General features: G+C 38.7%; 1 protein-coding gene across 7 annotated transcripts in view; it reads left to right on the top strand.

Moving 5' to 3' along the window:
• Nucleotides 1-20,236, top strand: part of arhgap12.L (Rho GTPase activating protein 12 L homeolog) — a 67,310-nt gene that overhangs the window by 7,187 nt on the left and 39,887 nt on the right. For all 7 annotated transcript variants that reach the window (XM_041565824.1, XM_041565818.1, XM_041565820.1 and 4 more), the window contains exon 2: nucleotides 1,325-2,030. In XM_041565824.1, coding sequence (XP_041421758.1) covers nucleotides 1,401-2,030 — 630 coding nt within the window. In that variant the 5' untranslated portion in view covers nucleotides 1,325-1,400. The remainder of the gene's footprint in view (nucleotides 1-1,324; nucleotides 2,031-20,236) is intronic.

Consider the following 20,236-nt stretch of genomic DNA (forward strand, 5'->3'; position numbering starts at 1 on the left):
TGAGTCATGTGACAAATGACATCACTAAGCACCGATTATAACCAATGACATCACTAGGCACCGTTTATAAGGATATTTTTTTTTACAGGATGTTCATGGCTCTTGTGTGTTACATACAAATATACAGATATTGACTGATACAGGATGTATAGAGCTGGCAAATTATAAGGAGACTTCCAGTGTTGCATCAACAGCCAAATAGCTGCCAAGCATGGCCTGATATTTTTACTAATTATTGACCATACTGATCAGTTCATACATTTAACTCCCCTACAGAGCATTATGGATTTACCCCCCAAAAAACACTATATTTTGCTCTATTATTGCCTGAACTTTCAAGCCTGACTGTCAAACAACACTGAAGATGTCTGGTTTATTATACCTGTTTGTAGAGCACAACGTGGGCAGCAACCAATATCCCCAGATATACCAAGTGAGTTGGGCTTGAATGTTTTGGCGACGTACTGGTGAAAATTGGTTGTAGAAGCACAGCTCCAGGGCCCTGTAACCTGTGGTTTCCCCTGTTCCCCTAAAGCTGTACTGTCTGTACCTACCCAAAGGTGGCCATACACGGGCCGATAAAAGCTGCCGACAGATAGTCGGCAGCTTATTTGCTCGTGTGTTGGGCCCTCCAGTGGGCTTTCCTGATCGATATCTGGCTCAGAGTCGGCACCCACTCATGTACTAACCAATCCACTGGCGCAGAATTCTTCCCACTATTAACCAAGTGTTTGGATAATGATACTCACCAGTATGGCAGCTCCCACTAAATCTATATATACAAGCAAGCAGAGAAATAGGCATCCGTTGCCATGTGTGGATTGTAAGTTCTTTTGTGCAGGTCCTCTTGTTTTGCTAATTTTGTTTTTGCTTATGTTTTCTTGTATGTTCAATATATATACATTCATTTATTTATAGTACAGTGCTGTGGCATATGTTGGCGCTTTATAAATACATGTTGATAAGAATAATTATCTGTTGCTGGAGTATAGAACAGAAATGACGTGTCATTGCAGTGGTAGCAGAACTGTATCTCCCTGCATACTCCCCCAGAATAGATAGTCAGCTGCTGAGAGCTGCAGTTCTGAAAATCACAGCTTGGCAAAGTTTACATTGCGCAACATCTCTCCATGCACTTCAGCATTCACACTTCTTTATCTGGTATTTTTCGTAAATATAATGAAAACCTTTCAACAATGAAACCGCGTTGCTTCCACTTTTGTGGGGTTGCATGGTGTTGTGTGTTTCAGTGTTGTAATATACAAAATCTGTGGCAGATTTCTCTTGTATAATGTCTTTGTTTTCCTCCTCCTGCTGCATTTAGGACTCCAGTAAAGCTGCCATGATGTTGCTTAGCCTTTATCTGAATAGGTGAAGAGTTCTGCAAGAAGAAAAAAAAAATGGCGGATAAAAGTGGCAAGCCGGGACTGGTGTACATCGAGGTGGAATATGATTATGAATATGAATACAAGAGCAAAAAGATTGTCATAAAACAAGGGGAAAAATATATTCTGCTGAAAAAGTCAAATGAAGACTGGTGGCAAGTAAAAAAGGATGAAAACGCCAAACCTCTCTATGTACCTGCGCAATACGTTAAAGAAGTTGCAAGAAAAGCTTTGATGCCCCCTGTCAAACCGCAGAACTTGCTGCCCAACAGCCCACTCAAAGTTGCCCATCATTCCACAGAGAACAGCAATAAATCTCCGGAACTTTCCAGCTTTGGAAAAACCTCATCCTTCCGCGATGCCAACCAGAACGTGGGACCCAGCAGTAGTCCTGGGCAGACTAGAGCACTGACTCTAGACCTTGTGCACAACAATGGCAAGCTGAAATGTGATTCACATTCACCTAAAGGCACTAGCCGGAGTCCGTCTGGCAATCACTTTCCAGGCACAGAGTTGATGGAAGTAGAAAAGACGAGCTTCTCCAACGAGCATTCGGGGGATTCTGCTGGTGATAGTTCTGAGAGAATTCTTCTAGATTCTGAATCTGGAGATGAACTCAGCAGTAGCTCAACGGAACAACTACAGGTGAGACACCATTGTGACTGTTGTCTTCTTTCTTCTGCTCTGTACTGTGTGTGTTGTTTGTGGCTGAGCTTCAAGGGATTTCTATCAGTCAGGTCTTGCTTTTTATCTAATGGAATGTTAAACGGATAATATCATGGGAAAACATGGTTGTTTCAAAACGCATCAGTTAATAGTGCTGCTCCAGCAGACTTCTACACTGAAATCCAATTCTCAAAAGAGCAAAAGACTTTTTTTTATATTCAATTTTGAAATCTGACATGGGGCTAGACATATTGTCAGTTTCCCAGCTGCCCCCAGTCATGTCAACTACTGGATGGAACTACTTTCTGGCAGGCTTTTATTTCTCCTACTTAATGTAACTTAATCAGTCTCAGTAGGACTTGGCTTTTACTATTGAGTGTTGTTCTTAAATCTACCAGGGAGCTGTTATATTGTGTTAGGAAGCTGCTATGTGGTTACCTTCCCATTGTTCTGTTGTTAGGCTGCTGGGGGGGGGTGATTTCACTCCAACTTGCAGTACAGTGACTGAAGTTTATCAGAGCACAAATCACATGACTGGGGGCAGCTGGGAAACTGCCAATATGTCTAGTCCCATGTCATATTTCAAAATTGAATATAAAAAAATCTGTTTGCTCTTTTGAAAAATGGATTTCAGTGCAGAATTTTTCTGGAGCAGCACTATTAACCGATTTGTTTTGAAAAAAACATGTTTTCCGATGACAGTATCCCTTTAACATGACCACCAATGTGCAAGACTCTGGCTCATCTTTGGATAATGGAAGCCAAGGCTGGCAGGGGTTTAAATCTGCCCTATAGATACCTGTCCAGTTTCCTGCTGATATGTCCGTTAGGAAGTCGGTAAGGGCTCATGCATGAGCAGATAAGCTGCTGACATGGTCTGTAGTGGCCAAATCGGCAACTCATTGAGGCTAATGCCACAAGAGCTCATATATTTCAGCAGGCCAATTTAGCTTTAAATCTGCCCATATATGTCCAGCTTTAAAGGGTGGTTCACCATTAAGTTAACTTTTTGTATGTTATAGAATGGCTAATTCTAAGCAACTAAGCAAGTGACAGTCATTTTTCCTTTTTTCAGTTTTTGAATAATTTATTTGCCTTCTTCTTCTGACTACATTTTTCAGTAGCATCTGGGGGATATTGGCAACTATTTGTATCGGTTATAACAGCTGCCTTTAAAGGGGCAGTTCACCTTCAAGCAGGTCCGGACTTAGAATTAAAATAGGCCCCAGCATTTCAGGCACACAGAGGCCCAATCAGCCCACCTAGAAGCCCAAACAGCTCCCACCAGCCAGTAAATACAGACTTTCTTTGGCACCTTATAGCAGCCCCTCAACTCACAGATTGCCAGTCCAGGCCTGCCTTTAAATTAAATTTTAGTATGTTATAGAATGGCCAATTCTAAGCAACTTTTCAATTGGCTTTCATTATTTTTTTTTTTTATTTATTTATAGTTTTTTTAATTATTTCCCCTCTTCTGACTCTTTCCATGGGGGTCACTGACCCCCATCTAAAAACAAATGCTCTGTATGGCTACAAATATATGGTTATTGCTACTATTTATTAATCATCTTTCTATTGAAGCCCTTTCCTATTCATTTTATAGTCTCTTATTCAAATCCGTGCATGGTTACTAGGCTAATATGCACCCTAGCAACCGGATTGCTGAAGTTGCAAACTGGCTAACTGCTGAATAAAAAGCTAAATATTCAAAAAACCACAAATAATAAAAATGAAAACCAATCCACATCATGCTAAAAGTTAATTTAAAGGTGAACAACGCGTATATATATATATATATATATATATATATATATATATATATATATCTATCACCATGCTCGATCTTGCATAGTTTACTTCTTTGAGTTTTCTGCCTGTAGGCAATGTAATACTGTATAAAGCATAAAAGCAGTCTGAGTATCTGAAAAATACTGTCTGAAAAGGAATTGTTTGTGTTGTACTGTGTGGGTGTGTTGGTGAAATCACACTTAACAAGGTGTGATCTTCCTGCTTGCTACCTAAGTAGTCCAAGGACTTTGGAACGGTTATATCGTTGTCATACTTTGGCTCCTTTGGGACTGAAATTTGTGCAAATAAAAATATAGCCGTTGGCTTCTGGAATCCTAACAGTGCAACGAATGTAACTATGGCAGATCCCTCTGATCTCAGGAGAATTTATTTGTATTATTATTCCTTATTTTGGCGCATTCCACACTTAATGATCTGTATTTAAACTGTCCAGATTACATGGGCAGATAACATGGGAAAAAAAACCCCAATGATCTGTTTGTGCTTTTATAATAAGAAAAAATTGGGCAGAAAACACAAGTCCTCAAGTTCAACAAAGGTGTGTTTATGTATAGTAGGTGTATATTAAACACAGCGCTTTGATCATAATCGTCATTGTGACTCAACTCTAAAGGTTTATTGTAGGAGGAAGGAATAAAATTATTTAGTTTCTGTCTTACTTTTGGTGAAAGGAACCATAATATGCTTTGTGTAAGATCTGCAGCCAGCCAGCTAAATAAAGTGGTATTCTGTGTACCGTACCTTCAATTATACAGGTTGCTTTAAGGGACAAGGAAAAGTTAATAAACTGGGTAGGGCCACTGGCACAGCACAATTTTATCAATCACTATAAAATTGTTACAGTTTGCTACATTTAGGGGCATATTTATCAAGGGTCGTATTTCGAATTGAAAAAGCGTCTAAATTCTAATTAAAAAAGACCAACTGAAATTGTCTTTTTATTTATTTATTTATTTTTGGTCGAATAGGTCCGTATTCAGCCAAATTCGAATTGAACGAATCGAAGGAATAGTGCATTCGATCAAAATCGATTTCCCCCCAAAAAAACTTTGATTTTTCAAAGTCCACCAGTTGACTCCAAATAGGTTCTAGGAGGTCCCCCATAGGCTAAAACAGCAATTCTGCAGGTTTTAGATGGCACATGATCAAAGTTTAATTTTTAAAGAGACCGTACATGATAAATTTCGATGTTCACATTTTTTTTAAAATTCGAATCGAATTTAGACTATTCCCTAGTCGAAGTACACAAACCATAGCTTGAAATTCAAATTTTTTTCATTCGAAAATTCACCTCGACCTTCGATAAATATGCCCCTTAGATTTTTCAACAGCATCTGGGAAGGGACGAGCAAATTTTTTTAGCCGCAGAAATGACTCCCATAGATTTGTATGGCTTTGTGCGTTACAATAAACATGGTGCGCGGCAAAAACATTTTTTGACACTTTAATGGGCGTCGGCGTCATTTTGCCGGCGACGAAATTCTTGGTGAAACAAAATGGGTCAAATTTGCCCAAACCTACATCTGGGGAATATTAGCAACTATTGAATTCATTCTAACAGCTGCCTGTAATAATCACCTTTACTATGTTGTAGAACAGGGGTCACCAACCTTTTTTGGCCCAGGGACCAAAGAAGAGACAAATTTTTTTGCAAGGGGGGGGGTCGCGTTCAATTCGGCACGCCTGCGTCCATTTCGGCGAACTGCGATAATTGTTCGGTGGGCCGCTTTAGTACTGTCCGCGGCCGGTTCTAGGGACCCCTGTTGTAGAATGGCTAATTCTAAGCAATCTTTCAATTGGTCTTCATTATTTCTTTTAATTATTATTATAGTTTTTTAACTATTTGCCTTCTTCTGGCTCTTTCCAGCTTTCAAAAATAGGGGGGGGGGGAGAGGTCACTGACCTCTTCTAAAACCAAATGCTTTATTAGCCTTCACATGTATTATTACTGCTGCTTTTTATTACTCCTCTTTCTTTTCTGGCCCTCTACTATACATATTCCAGTCTCTTATTCAAATCAATGCAAATAGTTGCTAGGGTAATTCCGACCCTGCAATTGCAAACTGGAGACTTGCTGAATAAAAAGCTAAATAACTCAAAAAACACAAATAATACAAAATCAAAACCGATCGCAAATTGTCTCAGAAGATCTTTTTCTACATCATACTAAAAGTTAATTTAAAGGCGCACAACCCCTTGAACGATTCTGCTTTGCAGGGCCAAAGATAAGAAATGTATCAATTTAGAACAGTTATAGATCCGGGACCCCCCCCCCCCGAGCTTCTTTGGAAAGACATAAGAAGGTGAAAAAATTAACTTTAAAAACGTCCGTGTTAGAAAAATGGTCACAAATAGAAAACAGAAAGTCATTGAAAAAAGTCTTTATTTCTGGTGAACTATTTGAAAACAACTGAAGTGATAGAACATTCCAAAGTCCTTTAAGTAACATTTGCACTGGTCCCAGGGATTTTACTGCGACGCCATCTTTGTAGCCTTCAAGGAATTTGGTGACAAGTGTATTTAAAGGAACAGTAACACCAAAAAAATCAAAGTGTTTTAAAGTGATTAAAATATAATGTACTGTTGCTCTGCACTGTTACATCTGGTGTGTTTGCTTCAGAAACTATAGTTTATATAAACAAGGTGTTGTGTAGCAATGGGGGGTTCACAGCAGCCTATTTGTATAAACTATAATAGTCTTTCTAAAGCAAACACATACCCTTTACCAATGCAGGACAATAGTACTTTATATTGGTAATTACTTTAATACGCTTTAACGTTTTGATGTTACATACTATGAGTAATCAGTAGAGTTTCCATAACTGTATACAAATACAAATGTATATACAAAAATAATAATGTAAAGTGTGGTGCTATCCTGAAATGTCAGTCTGTCCGTCTCCGAGAGCCTTGGAGTGTGCAGAAAGAATACTGTTGTTAGGGCCCGGCAAGTCCCATGTAATGAGCACTTGTGATATTCGATTGCTGAGTGCGGTGTATTACCATTATAAGAGACTAAAAATACTGAGCCCCAGGTTATGGAACGAAGTGGTATTTCTGAAATCGTAAAGGATATATGTACACAGGTGATGTGTGTGTGTGTGTGTGTGTGTGTGTGTCGTATCTGCTTCCATATGGAACAGCAAACACATGGGCATAGTGCTGACCCCAGCTGACTGCCAGGACTTACGTATACTTAACATACTGAGTGGGGCTGTCTGCTAACTGCATACAAAGGCAACAGATTGTGTTCCGGAAAAGCCTCCGTATTGACCACATTGCTAGCCTGTTTAAAGGAGAACTAAAGCTTAACTAAAGAAGTAGCTAGAAATGTTGTACATTATGTTTTGTGCTTCTGTACCAGCCCAAGGCAACCACAGCCCTTTAGCAGTAAAGATCTGTGTCTCCAAAGATGCCCCAGTAGCTCCCCATCTTCTTTTCTGCTGAATCACTGCACATACTCTGTGCTGCTGTCACTTACTGAGCTTAGGGACCCACTCACAATATACAGTACACATAGAATAGAAATGTCACAATATAAGTCTGATTAGTAATTAATACAGATAATTACTACATGGCAGCACAGAAACCAGTGCAATTAGCATCAGCATTTAATAATCAGCCCTGTAGCATCAGTTTATATTACAGAGGAAGCTCATTTTCTGCTGGATAATTAGTGACGACCCCTAAGCTTAACTTCTCAACAGCTGCTCAGAGCCCACTGAGCATGTGAGTGTCACAGACACTTTCCAAGATGGTGACCCCCTGTGACAAGTTTGAAGTCCTGGATCATTGCTGCTATTGACAAGCTGAAACTTTAGGCTGGTGCCAAATGTTCAAAATATAGAATATGGCATTTTTGGCCGTATTCATGTTTAGGAATTGGTTTTCCTTTAAAAGGTGTTGTTCACCTTCCAACACTTTTTCAGTTCTGTTGGTTTCAGATAGTTCACAAGAAATAACGACTTTTTCCAATGATTTTTATAATATTGAAGGATATATTGTAATTTTTCACCTTTCTAAACATCTCTGGGGGGGGGAGTTGCTGACTCTCTAAACTGTTCTAAATTAGTACATTTAGTTGATACATTTTTTATCTTTGTCCCTACTGAGCAGAATCTCTGGGTTTCATTACAGGCAGCTGTTAGAATTGATACAATAGTTGCTAATACTCCAGAGATGCTGCTGAGAAATGTATCAACTAAATGGAGCATAATTGTAACAGTTCAGAATCTGCACCTAAATTACTGAGCTGCCAGACTCAAACACCAGAGACAGGGACATTCAACTTTAAACTTTGATTTTGGGAAAAACGGTAAAAGATAAAAAACGGAAAGCAATTGAAAAAGTATTTTTCTGGAGAGCAATCTGAAAACAATTGAACAGAAAATAGTGTTTGGAAGGTGAAAACCCATTTTAAAAAAAATAAAAATAAAAAGTTTTTATTTGCACCACAATAAACTACAAAGCAAACATGTTATGTTATTGTAATTATAAATAAATCTTTGCATAGTGAGGATGGGTCTGGTCTACACACTTTCATTGACTTTCCCCAATCACAAAAGGCATAACATGTATTTGATTTCCAATATAAGACAGAATATTTAATAGGTATGCACCGAACCCACTATTATGGATTTGGCCCGAATCCTTCGCGAAAGATTTGGCCGAATACTGAACCAAATCTGAATCCTAATTTGCATTTGGACGGGCAGAAGGATTTGACCGAATCCTGCTGAAAAAGGCCAAATCTTGCCCGAATCCTGGATTCGGTGCATCCCTAATATTTTATAAGGAAAATAAATTTTTGTAATAAGATATCCCCTCCCACCAATTATCCCAACCTCTCCTGTTAACCTGCTTAGTTCACTGGCTGTGCACCCCCATGCCGATCGTCCAGAGATGAGTTCAATATGGCTGCCTTTCCAAATGATAATCAAACATCCCTTCATCCTTGATTTACTTACAGTGGTTTTCTGTGCGTTTCCGTTTATATTGCACGTGCTAAAGGAGGACACTACAAAGTAAGTGGTTGTAGGGATCTCCAAGACATCTTCCCTTGCTTTAAACATGCAACAATATGGATTTGAACCTGGCCCATGTTCCAGTACAGGTATGGGATCTGTTATCCGGGAAACCTGTTATCCAGAAAGCTCCAAATTACGGGTTGACCATCTCCCATTTCATCCAAATAATCCATATTATAAAAATGATTTCCTTTTTCTCTAATAATAATAAAACAGTATCTTGTACTTGATCCCAACTAAAGGTGGCCATACACGGGCCAATAAAAGCTGCCGACAGACCGAGTCGGGCTTCGGCCAGATCTTGATCGGATGGGACTAAAAATCCCGTCGGATCGCGGCCGCATCTGTTCGTTGATGCGGTCCCGCGATCCGACCGCCCGTAAAGCCACCGTTGGGATCTGATCGTTGGGCCCTAGGGCCCACAATCGGATCAGCCCGATATTGCCCACCTCAAGGTGAGCATATCGGGGAGGGATCCGCTAGTTTGGCGACATCACCAAATGAGCGGATCTCTCCGTGTATGGCCACCTTAAGACATAATTAACTCCTTGTTGGAAGCAAAACCAGCATATTGGGTTTATTTAATGTTTACATGGTTTTCTAGTAGACTTAAAGGGGAACTATTGCGAAAATGAAAATGTAATATTAGCTTCAGCATATTGAAATAAGAAACTTTCCAAATACAATCCATTTAATTCTGTACCATTTCTGAACTAATCAAGTTTATCGTCGCTATTCCTCTCTCAGCATCTGTTTCTCCTCATTCTGTCTTCATGCAGCAGTTGGGTGTCAGATGAATGATCCAATATATCTTATAGGGGGGCTCCTTTTGCCTAGAAGATGTATTAGAGCTCACTCTAGTAAAATCACCAGACATCACATCTCTCTACATGCAGGATTTGTGCAAAAGGCAGTTATTTTTTTAGATTTTATTTGTACTGGAATCAGTTATTTGAGTGACCTCTAATTTATTTATATATATATATATATATATATATATTTTTTTTTTTTCTTTTTATATATATATATATATATATATATATATATATATATATATATATATATATATATATATATATATATATATATATATATATATATATATATATATATATATATATATATATATATATATTTATATTATACTTTGAACAAGCAATTTTGGCCATGAGCTTATTAAAGTTTTAGTTATGATCTTAGTTTTTCATATTTACAGTTGCAGCATTCCTCCTCGTAACAAGGCATTATTTTCCCATCCATTTATACGCTTGTCAGTGTGTAGGCTGTGGCCTATTTGCAAAGACTTAGCCTTCTATCCTCTTAAGTGGCTTCACCATTGCTTCAGCTCTGATGCACGTGGATTACAAGGAAGCCTGTCCTGGTTTCATTAATTGCAAGGCGTTGAGATTCCGCTTGAAAATCACACTGCTGTGTTTGTAATCCGCATCCAGCAGCAGAACTCCAAAACTTATACTGCTGCAAATAATACAGTTTATACTGCTGCAAATAATACATCTTATACTGCTGCAAATAATACATCTTATACTGCTGCAAATAATACATCTTATACTGCTGCAAATAATACAGTTTATACTGCTGCAAATAATACAACTATGACCACGATTTACCTAGTGGAATTTGATGAGTATGTAGTTCAAACTCCGCTTCAGGGTACTTCCAGGATATAAGGGTTTAGATCATTTAAAAGACTTAAAGGGGTTGTTCACCTTTAAATTAACTTTTAGTAGGATATAGAGAGTGATATTCTGAGACAATTTGCAATTCGTTTTCATTATTTGAGTTTTTTTTTAGTTATTAAGCTTTTTATTCGGCAGTTCTCCACTTTGCAATTTCAGCCATCTGGTTGCTAGGGTCCAAATTACCCTAGCAACCATGCATTGATTTGAAAAAGAGGCTAGAATATGAATAGGAGAGGTCTGAATAATGAAAAGTAGTGATACTTTTGTACAGAGCATTTGTTTTATAGATGGTGTCAGTGACCCCCTTTTGAAAGCTAAGAAGAGTCAGAATAAGAAGGCAAATAATTAAAAAAAACATAAAAAAGAGAAAATGAAGGCCAATTGAAAAGTTGCTAAGAATTATCCATTCTATAACATACTAAATGTTAACCTGAAGGTTAACCACCCCTTAAATTCTGACTCTGATAGAGCTACAAATATAGTCACTTTTGATTAGGGATACACAGAGGGATGTGGCCGAACCCTGAATCCTTTGCAAAAGATTCTGCCAAATACGAAACTGAATCCGAATCCTAATTTGCATATGTAAATTAGGGAAACAAGAGGGAAAGACAACCGCACGTGTAACGTGGTTAAAAATGTGTTGACTTCCTTGTTTGTCTGCTGAAAAGTCACATGATTATTCGGATTTGGTTCGACCAGGCATTTGGATTCAGCGAATCCGAATCCTGCTTAAAAACACCGAATCTCGAATACGGTGCATGCCTACTTTTGATATATATTTAATAAGGGTCACAGTTTTTTTTTTCCGTCTTCTGAAAATCTTAGATCACACTTATTTGTGAGGCAGGTTATAAAATAGCATCAGATGAGATCTACATTGGCAGTGATGTGATTCCTTCCTGACTGGTCTCCCCAGGCCCCCATTAAGATCCGATCGATAGACTGAAAGTCAAACATCTGTCATCCCGATTTGGCCTAGTTCGTTGGTGGGCAAATCAGGTAAAGATCTGATCATCTGGGAGACCTTGCCAAATGAGTGGATCATACATTGTATGCCCAGTTTTAAGGGATACTGTCATGGGAAAAATGTTTTTTTTTTCTTCAAAACACACCAGTTAATAGTTCTGCTCCAGCAGAATTCTGCACTGAAATCTGTTTTTCAAAAGAGCAACCTTTTTTTTTTTTTTTATTATCTGACATGGGGCTAGACATATTGTCAGTTTTCCAGCTGCCCCCAGTCACGTGACTTGTGCTCTGATAAACTTCAGTCACTCTTTACTGCTGTACTGCAAATTGGAGTGATATCACCCTCCCTTTCCTCCCCAGCAGCCTAACAACAGAACAATGGGAAGGTAACCAGATAGCAGCTCCCTAACACAAGATAACAGCTCCCTGGTAGATCTAAGAACAACATTCAATAGTAAAATCCAGGTCCTACTGCGACACATTCAGTTACATTGAGTAGGAGAAACAACAGCCTGCCAGAAAGCAGTTCCATCCTAAAGTGCTGGCTCTTTCTGAAAGCAGATGACCAGGCAAAATGACCTGAGATGCACCTACACATCAATATTATAACTAAAAAAATACACTTGCTGGTTCAGGAATTACATTTTATATTGTAGAGTGAATTATTTGCAGTGTAAAAAGTGTAATTTAGAAATAAAAACGACATCATTTAAATCATAACAGAATCCCTTTAAAGTAGAATGAAAGGTATAATGATTGAGGGGTGCCAAATGGTAGACTGTAAAGAGGAGCTGGGATGAAGATGGCAATGTGCTGCTGAGGGATGTCTATCATTTAAGATAACCAGGTTTTGTGAGCTGTCATGCACAGTCCTTGAATTATGTTTGGAATATTATTGATAAAGTCATCTTTTTAACTGCAGGAGCTTGTCCATTTCATTTAGTAGCCGTGCAAGTATCAAGTGAAAGTGTGACAACCTAGGCATACGCCCCCCAAATCCCTAGGGGATGCTTATAACTTCTAGGGATGCACCGAATCCACTATTTTGAATTCGGCTGAACCCCCGAATCCTTTGCGAAAGATTCGGCCGAATAGCGAACCGAATTTTAATTTACAAATGCAATTTAGGGGTGGGAAGGGAAAAACATTTTTTTATTTTCTCGTTTTGTGACAAAAAGTCCCTCAATTTCCTTCCCCGCCCCTAATTAGGATTCGGATTTGGTTCTGCCGAATCCTGCTAAAAAAAGGCTGAATCCTGGATTCGGTGCATACCTAATAACTTCTAATTTCACATTTCGTGTACAGGTATGGGATCTGTCTCCCGGAAACCTGTTATCCTAAAAGCTTCAAATTAAGGAAAGGCTGTCTCCCATAGACTCCTTTTTTTTCCAGATAATCCAATTTTATTTAAAAAAAAGTATTTCCCTTTTATCTGTAATAATAAAACAGTAGCTTCTAATTGATCCCAACTAAAATAGAATTAATCCTTATTGGAAGCAAAACCAGTCTATTGGGTTTATTTCATGTTTACATGATTTTCCAGGAGAAGATTCAAATTACGGAAAGATCTGTCATCCGGAAAACCTCAGGTCCCGGGCATTCTTGATAGCAGGTCCAATCCATACAATTATGATACAAACTTTATTTAGTCAGTAATCAATTCATGATAAGACAGCCGGCATGACGTTGGGGTGCACTTCAGTTATTAGGGTTTGTGGATCACCGCAGTCAGCGTTACTCTCAGTATTTTCTCTTCACCTTTTCATACATCTTGGCTTCTCTTTGGCTTTTGTGGTTTCAGCACCAGCAACAAAGAAGCCTATTTTCAATTTCACAGAGCTGCTGCTGCTGAAATGCCTGGTCACTAATTGCATTTCTTTAGACTCTGGGCTATAGTCGTGTTATATGCTTCAGACAGAGCTCTCAGTGTTGCTCTTTGCTTTCTGCTACTCACACATGAAATGAATCTTGGCACGGCTCCTGATTGGCTCATTCACTGGCTAAGTCAATTTTAGCAAATATGTAACCACTGATGCAGGGACTAAAAATTAAATAACTGTAATATTTGTAAAAATAACTATGTATGCTATTTGTTTTCAAATGGGAACGGAACACTCAAACTGGAAATGGACCTATAGTGGCTAAAACAAACCAACCAGGGCTTCCATGGTAATGGCCCAGAGGCTCATTGACTGGCCAAACCTCACGCTTTTCACGTGGTTCACCTTTGAGTTAACTTTATAATTACCCATTCTAGTCAACTTTCCTATTGGTCATTATTTACTTTTTATAGTTGTTTTTAATGTTTGCCTTCTTCTGACTCTTTTCAGCTTTCAAATGGGGTCACTGACCCCACCTAAAAAAACAAATGCTACACATTTATTGTTAAAACTTCTTTTTTTTTTACTCCTTTTTCTATTCAGGCCTCTCCTAATCATATTCCAGTCTCTTATTTAAATCAGTGCATGGTTGCTAGGGTAATTTGGGCCCTAGCAACAAGATTGCTGAAATTGCAAACTGGAGAGCTGCTGAATAACTCAAAAACCACAATTAAAAAAAAAAAATCCCCATCTAAAAAACAAATGCTTTGTAACGCTACAACTTTATTGGTATTGCTACTTTTTTTTACTCCACTTTCTATTCAGGCCTCTCCTATTCATATTCCAGTCTCTTATTCAAATCAATGCATGGTTGCTATGGTAATTTGGGCCATAGCAACCAGATTGCTGAAATTGCAAACTGGAGAGCCGCTAAATAACTCAAAAACCACAGATAAAACAATGAAACCCAATTGCAAATTGTCTCAGAATATCACTTTCTACATCATACTAAAAGTTAATGTAAAGGTAAACAACCCCTTGAACAATTCTGCTTTGCAGGGCCAAAGATAAGAAATGTATCAATTTAGAACAGTTATAGATCCAGGACCCCCCCCTCCCCCCCGAGCTTCTTTGGAAAGACATAAGAAGGTGAAAAAATTAACTTTAAAAACTTCCGTGTTAGAAAAATGGTCGTGTTACACGTTAAAACTGCTTGCTCCTCAAAAAACTTGTGGCATCACTGTAGATGACACGTGGGTTAGGCCTGACCCTTAGGGCTGGTATTATTCATTTATATTTTAGATTGTAAGCTCTTAATGAGCAGGTACCCCTGTTTGCCTGCTGATTGGACCAGGATTTGTATGTCTGATGTATACAACATTTTGTTATAAAGATTTTATTATAATAATAATAATAATAGCACTTTACAGACACTTTACATTATTCACAGATGACTGCTTCAGTGGAGCTTACAATCTAAGGTTCACACACACTAGGGTCAGTGTTATCAGGAGCCAGCTAAGTTTCACTGGGGCTCATTTATCAACACTGGGTATTTTTTGCCCATGGGCAGTTACCCATAGCAACCAATCAATGAATTGCTTTTTAAAGCCAGCTACAAGTAGAACAATGAATGCCATGGGTTACTGCCCATGGGCAAATTTGCCCAGTGTTGATAAATGACCCTGAGTATGTTTTGAATTGTGCAAGGAAACTAAGGAAGTGCCAACTACTGAACTACCGTGCTGCCCTGTGTATTTATATTAAAGAAGCATTATCCCCCTTTCCCCAAGATGCAGTCTGTTAGGCTTTGAGATAAAGAGCAGCTTATTATACACAGGGCTTCTCCGTTTGCCTGTCATTTATTTTTGAACAGGACATCGCATATGCCTTGGCTTTCAGTTTCAGCCTGTTTAGTGCAAGAAATAACAAGCCACACATACAATAGACATAATATATTCACTACCTAACCTGTTTTGTAAACGAACGCTGAAAATTGAGCTTTGCTGCTTCTTTAATCTATAGGACATCTGGGACAGCTTCTCATTGACCGTACCCTGTACGGGGATAACGGATATTCAGCCTTATGGAACATTTGATTTCCAACACATCCCCACCAGGCATGCCGTGCTGTACTGCAACAGACCAACACATCCGTAGATATATTGAATAAAGTACCCCCTCCTGTTACCGAGGGGTTTCATGATCATATAAAAACATAAGGCCGAGTGTTTTTTTTATACAGGTCATGAAACTCCTCGGTAACTTCTAATATCCTCATATTTTGCAACAGGGGGCAATTTATTTATTATAATACACAAGATTCAGTGAGTCGTGACAGAAATGACATCACTACCCACCGTTTATAACTGATGACATCAGAACTCACAGTTCATAAGGATATAATTTACAAGATATTCATGGCTTTTGTGTATCATATAAATTTTAATAAGCCTTTTGTTTGTAGGACATTGCGGACATTGCCCAACTAACTCTTGGATTAGCCATAGTAGCAAGGGACAGTTTCCCTAATTTTATTTTAAGTATAGTGGAAAATCTTTTTTGCTTCCCCCCACAATAAAATTTTATTCAAATGATGGGGCATTTAAGATGGTTAAAAAAAACAGACATCCTTTCAGTTCCAGAAAAGAAAATGCAAAGTCAGCATAAAAACCACTTCTTTGTTCTAATTTTGCAGCTTCTAATTTTCCTGCCTTTACAGTAAGCAGAACATGAAATAATAGCGTGTTACAGCATCGTGCCGCAGAACTTGGTGGCACAAGAGAAACCAGTGAATACAGCGACTTGGTGGCAGTTGCACTTGGTGCAGCGGCACTTAGCCTGTTCCAGACTGTGGCTGCATTCCTTCTTCCATCCTTTCATTTACTGCACTCTTGAACTTTTAAACTCCTTCCACTCAAACAAACCTGTGGGAATGTTTAAAGGTAAACTAAAGCATAAATAAAGAAGTAGCTAGAAATGTTTTGGGCTTCTGTACCAGCCCAAGGCAACCACAGCCCTTTAGCAGTAAAGATCTGTGTCTCCAAAGATGCCCCAGTAGCTCCCCATCTTCTTTTCTGCTGATTCACTGCACATACTCTGTGCTGCTGTCACTTACTGAGCTTAGGGACCCACTCACAATATACAGTACACATAGAATAGAAATGTCACAATATAAGGCTGATTAGTAATTAATACAGATAATTACTACATGACAGCACAGAAACCAGTGCAATTAGCATCAGAATTTAATAATCAGCCCTGTAGCATCAGCTTATATTACAGGCCAACCTCATTTTCTGCTGGATAATTAGTGACGAGCCCTAAGCTTAGCTTCTCAACAGCTGCTCAGAGCCCACTGAGCATGTGAGTGTCACAGACACTTTCCAAGATGGTGATCCCCTGTGACAAGTTTGAAGTCCTGGATCTTTGCTGCTATTGACAAGCTGAAACTTAAGGCTGGTGCAATAAGTTCACTATATAAAATATTCCATCTTTAGCCATATTCATTTTTAGGGTTTAGTTCTCCTTTAAGACCAGTAAGGCCATGCAGAAGGCTCCATTTATTATTAGCTTTTATACTTTAGCATATAGCACCAATATATATATATATATTACAATATATTCCACAGCATGTTTTAGTAATTATACAACATTCACAACAGTCTTTTATTGATCTTACTATGGAGACTATGGTGTCTGTTTATCATCTTCACACTGGCCATGATCGTTTTTTTAGGAGCCTGCAGGTTATGAGGAAACCCAAGCAGATTATACTAGTCCCAACAATGTGATTTTGTCCTGTGCTTGGGTGGGGACCTCGCCAATCAATCAGGCCTGGCAGTTTACGGCCAGTTTTACTTTATGTGCTTTGGCTGGACCCTAAATAGTCCTCCTTCATTGGTGGGATGGTGTTTATGGAGCTCTGTCTACCTTTTAACATCATCTCTAAAGACTGCTAAGGGGACAGATTGGGTTTGTCCCTTTAAAGGAAAAGGAAAGGCATCGTACATTTGGTGGTGGCAAATGTTAGGCACCCCAAGTGATTGTACTGACTTACCTGAAACCCCGGGCCGGTGCTCCTATCAGCAGAAAACTGCACCGGCCCGGATCCACTTCCGTCTTCTTCTTTCTACAAATTACCCTGGGCAAATGCATGCACAATTTAATGAAATAACTGATCTTTTGTTAAAGTTCGGCTTTTCGTTCTACTGCGCATGCGCAGCCACGAGAAGAAGGTCGAAGACAGAAGAGGATCGCTACATGGTGCTCGCTGGTATAACCGCGGGCCGGTGCAGTTTTCTGCTGATAGGAGCACCGCCCCTGGGTTTCAGGTAAATCAGTACAATCACTTAGGGGTGCCTAACATTTGGCACCCCCAAGTGCAAACAGACTTTCGATCTCCTTTAAGTCCCTTCTCAGCTTCAGGACAGGTTAGTTGGGTTGGGGGTGGTACATGTCAAAAATCACTAGAATGTACTTACAGTTTTTGCTAAGGGTCCATCGAATCCACTATTTTAGGACTTGGCCAAATCCTTTTTGAAAGATTCGGGCAAATGCCAAACCCGAATCCAAACCCTAATCTGCATATGTAAATTAGGGAAACGAGGGGGAGAGAGAACTGCACATGGTAAAACAATTTTGACTTCCTTGTTGGTGTGATGAAAAGTCACATGATGTTTTGGATTCGGGTTCAGTCTGGCCTGGCATTTGGATTGAGCCGAATCCTGCTGAAAAGGCGGAATCTTTGCCAAATCCTGGATTCGGTGCATTCCTTGTTTTTGCAGATAATGGCATCCAGCTCAGGCCCCTGTCTTTTAAGAGCAAGGTTGTCGAACCGGTTTTCATTTAGTAACCCAAATATGTAACATATTTCCGGGTAATTTATTTAAAGATGATGATCTAATTAAAAGAAGTCTATGGAGACTCTCGGCACGAGCAGCAGTTTGTTTTCATCCAGGTAAATTGCAACTGACTTGTTCCCTGCGGTGCTGTCCTTTCTCACAGGTTTCTTTCCTGTGACAGCCCTGAGATAGGATTACTAGGCAAGTCCCTAAAGATTAGCACTGGTATATTTATTTACACATGATCATTCACAATGTTTTACAACAGCAGCAACTAAGCACTCTGCTTCCTGGATGCAGCTGAAATAGCCATACAGTATTCAGAATTTTAATGTGCAGTGGCCTGAATATACATCCTGCTAGAAATGATACATATATTTTTATTTTATATATAGTTTATACAGAGTTCTACATTTCACGATGTTTAAAGCCAAATCATTAGATTAAATAGAGGCCCAGAGAACACCTTTTGTCCAGGGGTCCCCATTATCTACTTAAACGTCTGGTTCAACGTTACGTTAACTTTTAGTATGTTATCGACTGACTTATTCTAAACAACTTTTCAATGGGCCTTCATTTTTTATTTTGTATGTTCTTTTTTAAACTGTTTGCCTTCTGAATCTTTCCAGCTTTCAAATGGGGGTCACTGACCCCATCTAATAAACAAATGCTCTGTAAGGCTTCTAATGTTCTTGCTACTTTTTTTTACTCGTCTATCTATTCAGGTCCTCTCCTATTCATATCCGTCTTTTATTCAAATGAATGCATTGTTGCTACGGCCATTTGGATCCTAGCAACTAGATTGCTGAAATTGCAAACTGGAAAGCTGCTGAATAAAAAACGAAATAACTCAAAATCTACAAATAATAAAAAATGAAAACCAGTGTATCTGGGGTTTTCCGGATAATGGAGTCTATGGGAGATGGCCTTTCTGTAATTCGGAGCTTTCTGGATAACTTGTTTCCAGATAACGGATCCCATAACTGTACTATATCTTTGCCTTATCAGCACAGCCTTTAAAGCAATTGTTAGAGATTTATTTAAGAACATAATTGATAATGCCAAACTATGTGCTTTGCCAGAATCCCTTGTCTTAAAGGAATTAAAATACGGTATATATTTCTTTCTGCAGCTAGAAAAACAAATATAAAATGAATCTAATTAACTAAAGATTACTCGTTTTTCAGCCGTTTATATTTGTAACCTCACAATTACAGCCCAGGACCTGGGGTTTTCTGGATAACTGGTATTACTGTAATTTCTTCATACCTTAAGTCTACTAGAAAATCATGTAAACATTAAATAAACCCAACAGGCTGGTTTTGCTTCCAATAAGGATTAATTATATCTTAGTTGGGATCAAGTACAAGCTACTGTTTTATGATTACAGAGAAAAAAAAGGAAATTGTTTTTAAAAATATGGATTATTTAGATAAAATTAGGGATGCACCGAATCCATTATTTTGGAGTTGGAACAGTTCGATTATTTGGATAAAATGGAGTCCATGGGAGACGGCATTTCTGTAATTCGGAGCTTTCTGGACAACGGACCCCATACCTGTATATAAGTAAATGTTTCAGGAAGTCTTCAGAATAAAATGTGACCTTATTTTCTTTAGAGATTTGCTGAGGCTAAGCTAATTGTAGAATTTCACTGAGCCCTGTTTGAGCCTAAATTGCTAGTGTTGCAGGAGCAGATATAATTAATTTGGGTTGAAAAAAGGACAATGGTCTATGAAGTTTCGCATTTAGTACAAAATCCTGCTGCCTGTGCTACAATTTACCTTCATTTTTAGCTCTAATGGTATAAGGGAAAAGGAGCTGAGCAATTTACTTTAGCTCCAGTTGTGTGTGAAGCTTTACTTGTCAGCTTTATATTTTCCTTTCATTTGGGCCGACATCCGGAATGACTGGAACAGAAGACAGTAAAGAGGATTGCAGCACCTCTAAACTTAATCTGCCAATGCGCCCTACACTGGGAGATTTGCTGCATCAGCAGATGAACATTTCCAGCAT

The sequence above is a fragment of the Xenopus laevis genome, chromosome 6L (genome assembly GCF_017654675.1).
Source record: "Xenopus laevis strain J_2021 chromosome 6L, Xenopus_laevis_v10.1, whole genome shotgun sequence".
Taxonomy (NCBI): domain Eukaryota; kingdom Metazoa; phylum Chordata; class Amphibia; order Anura; family Pipidae; genus Xenopus; species Xenopus laevis.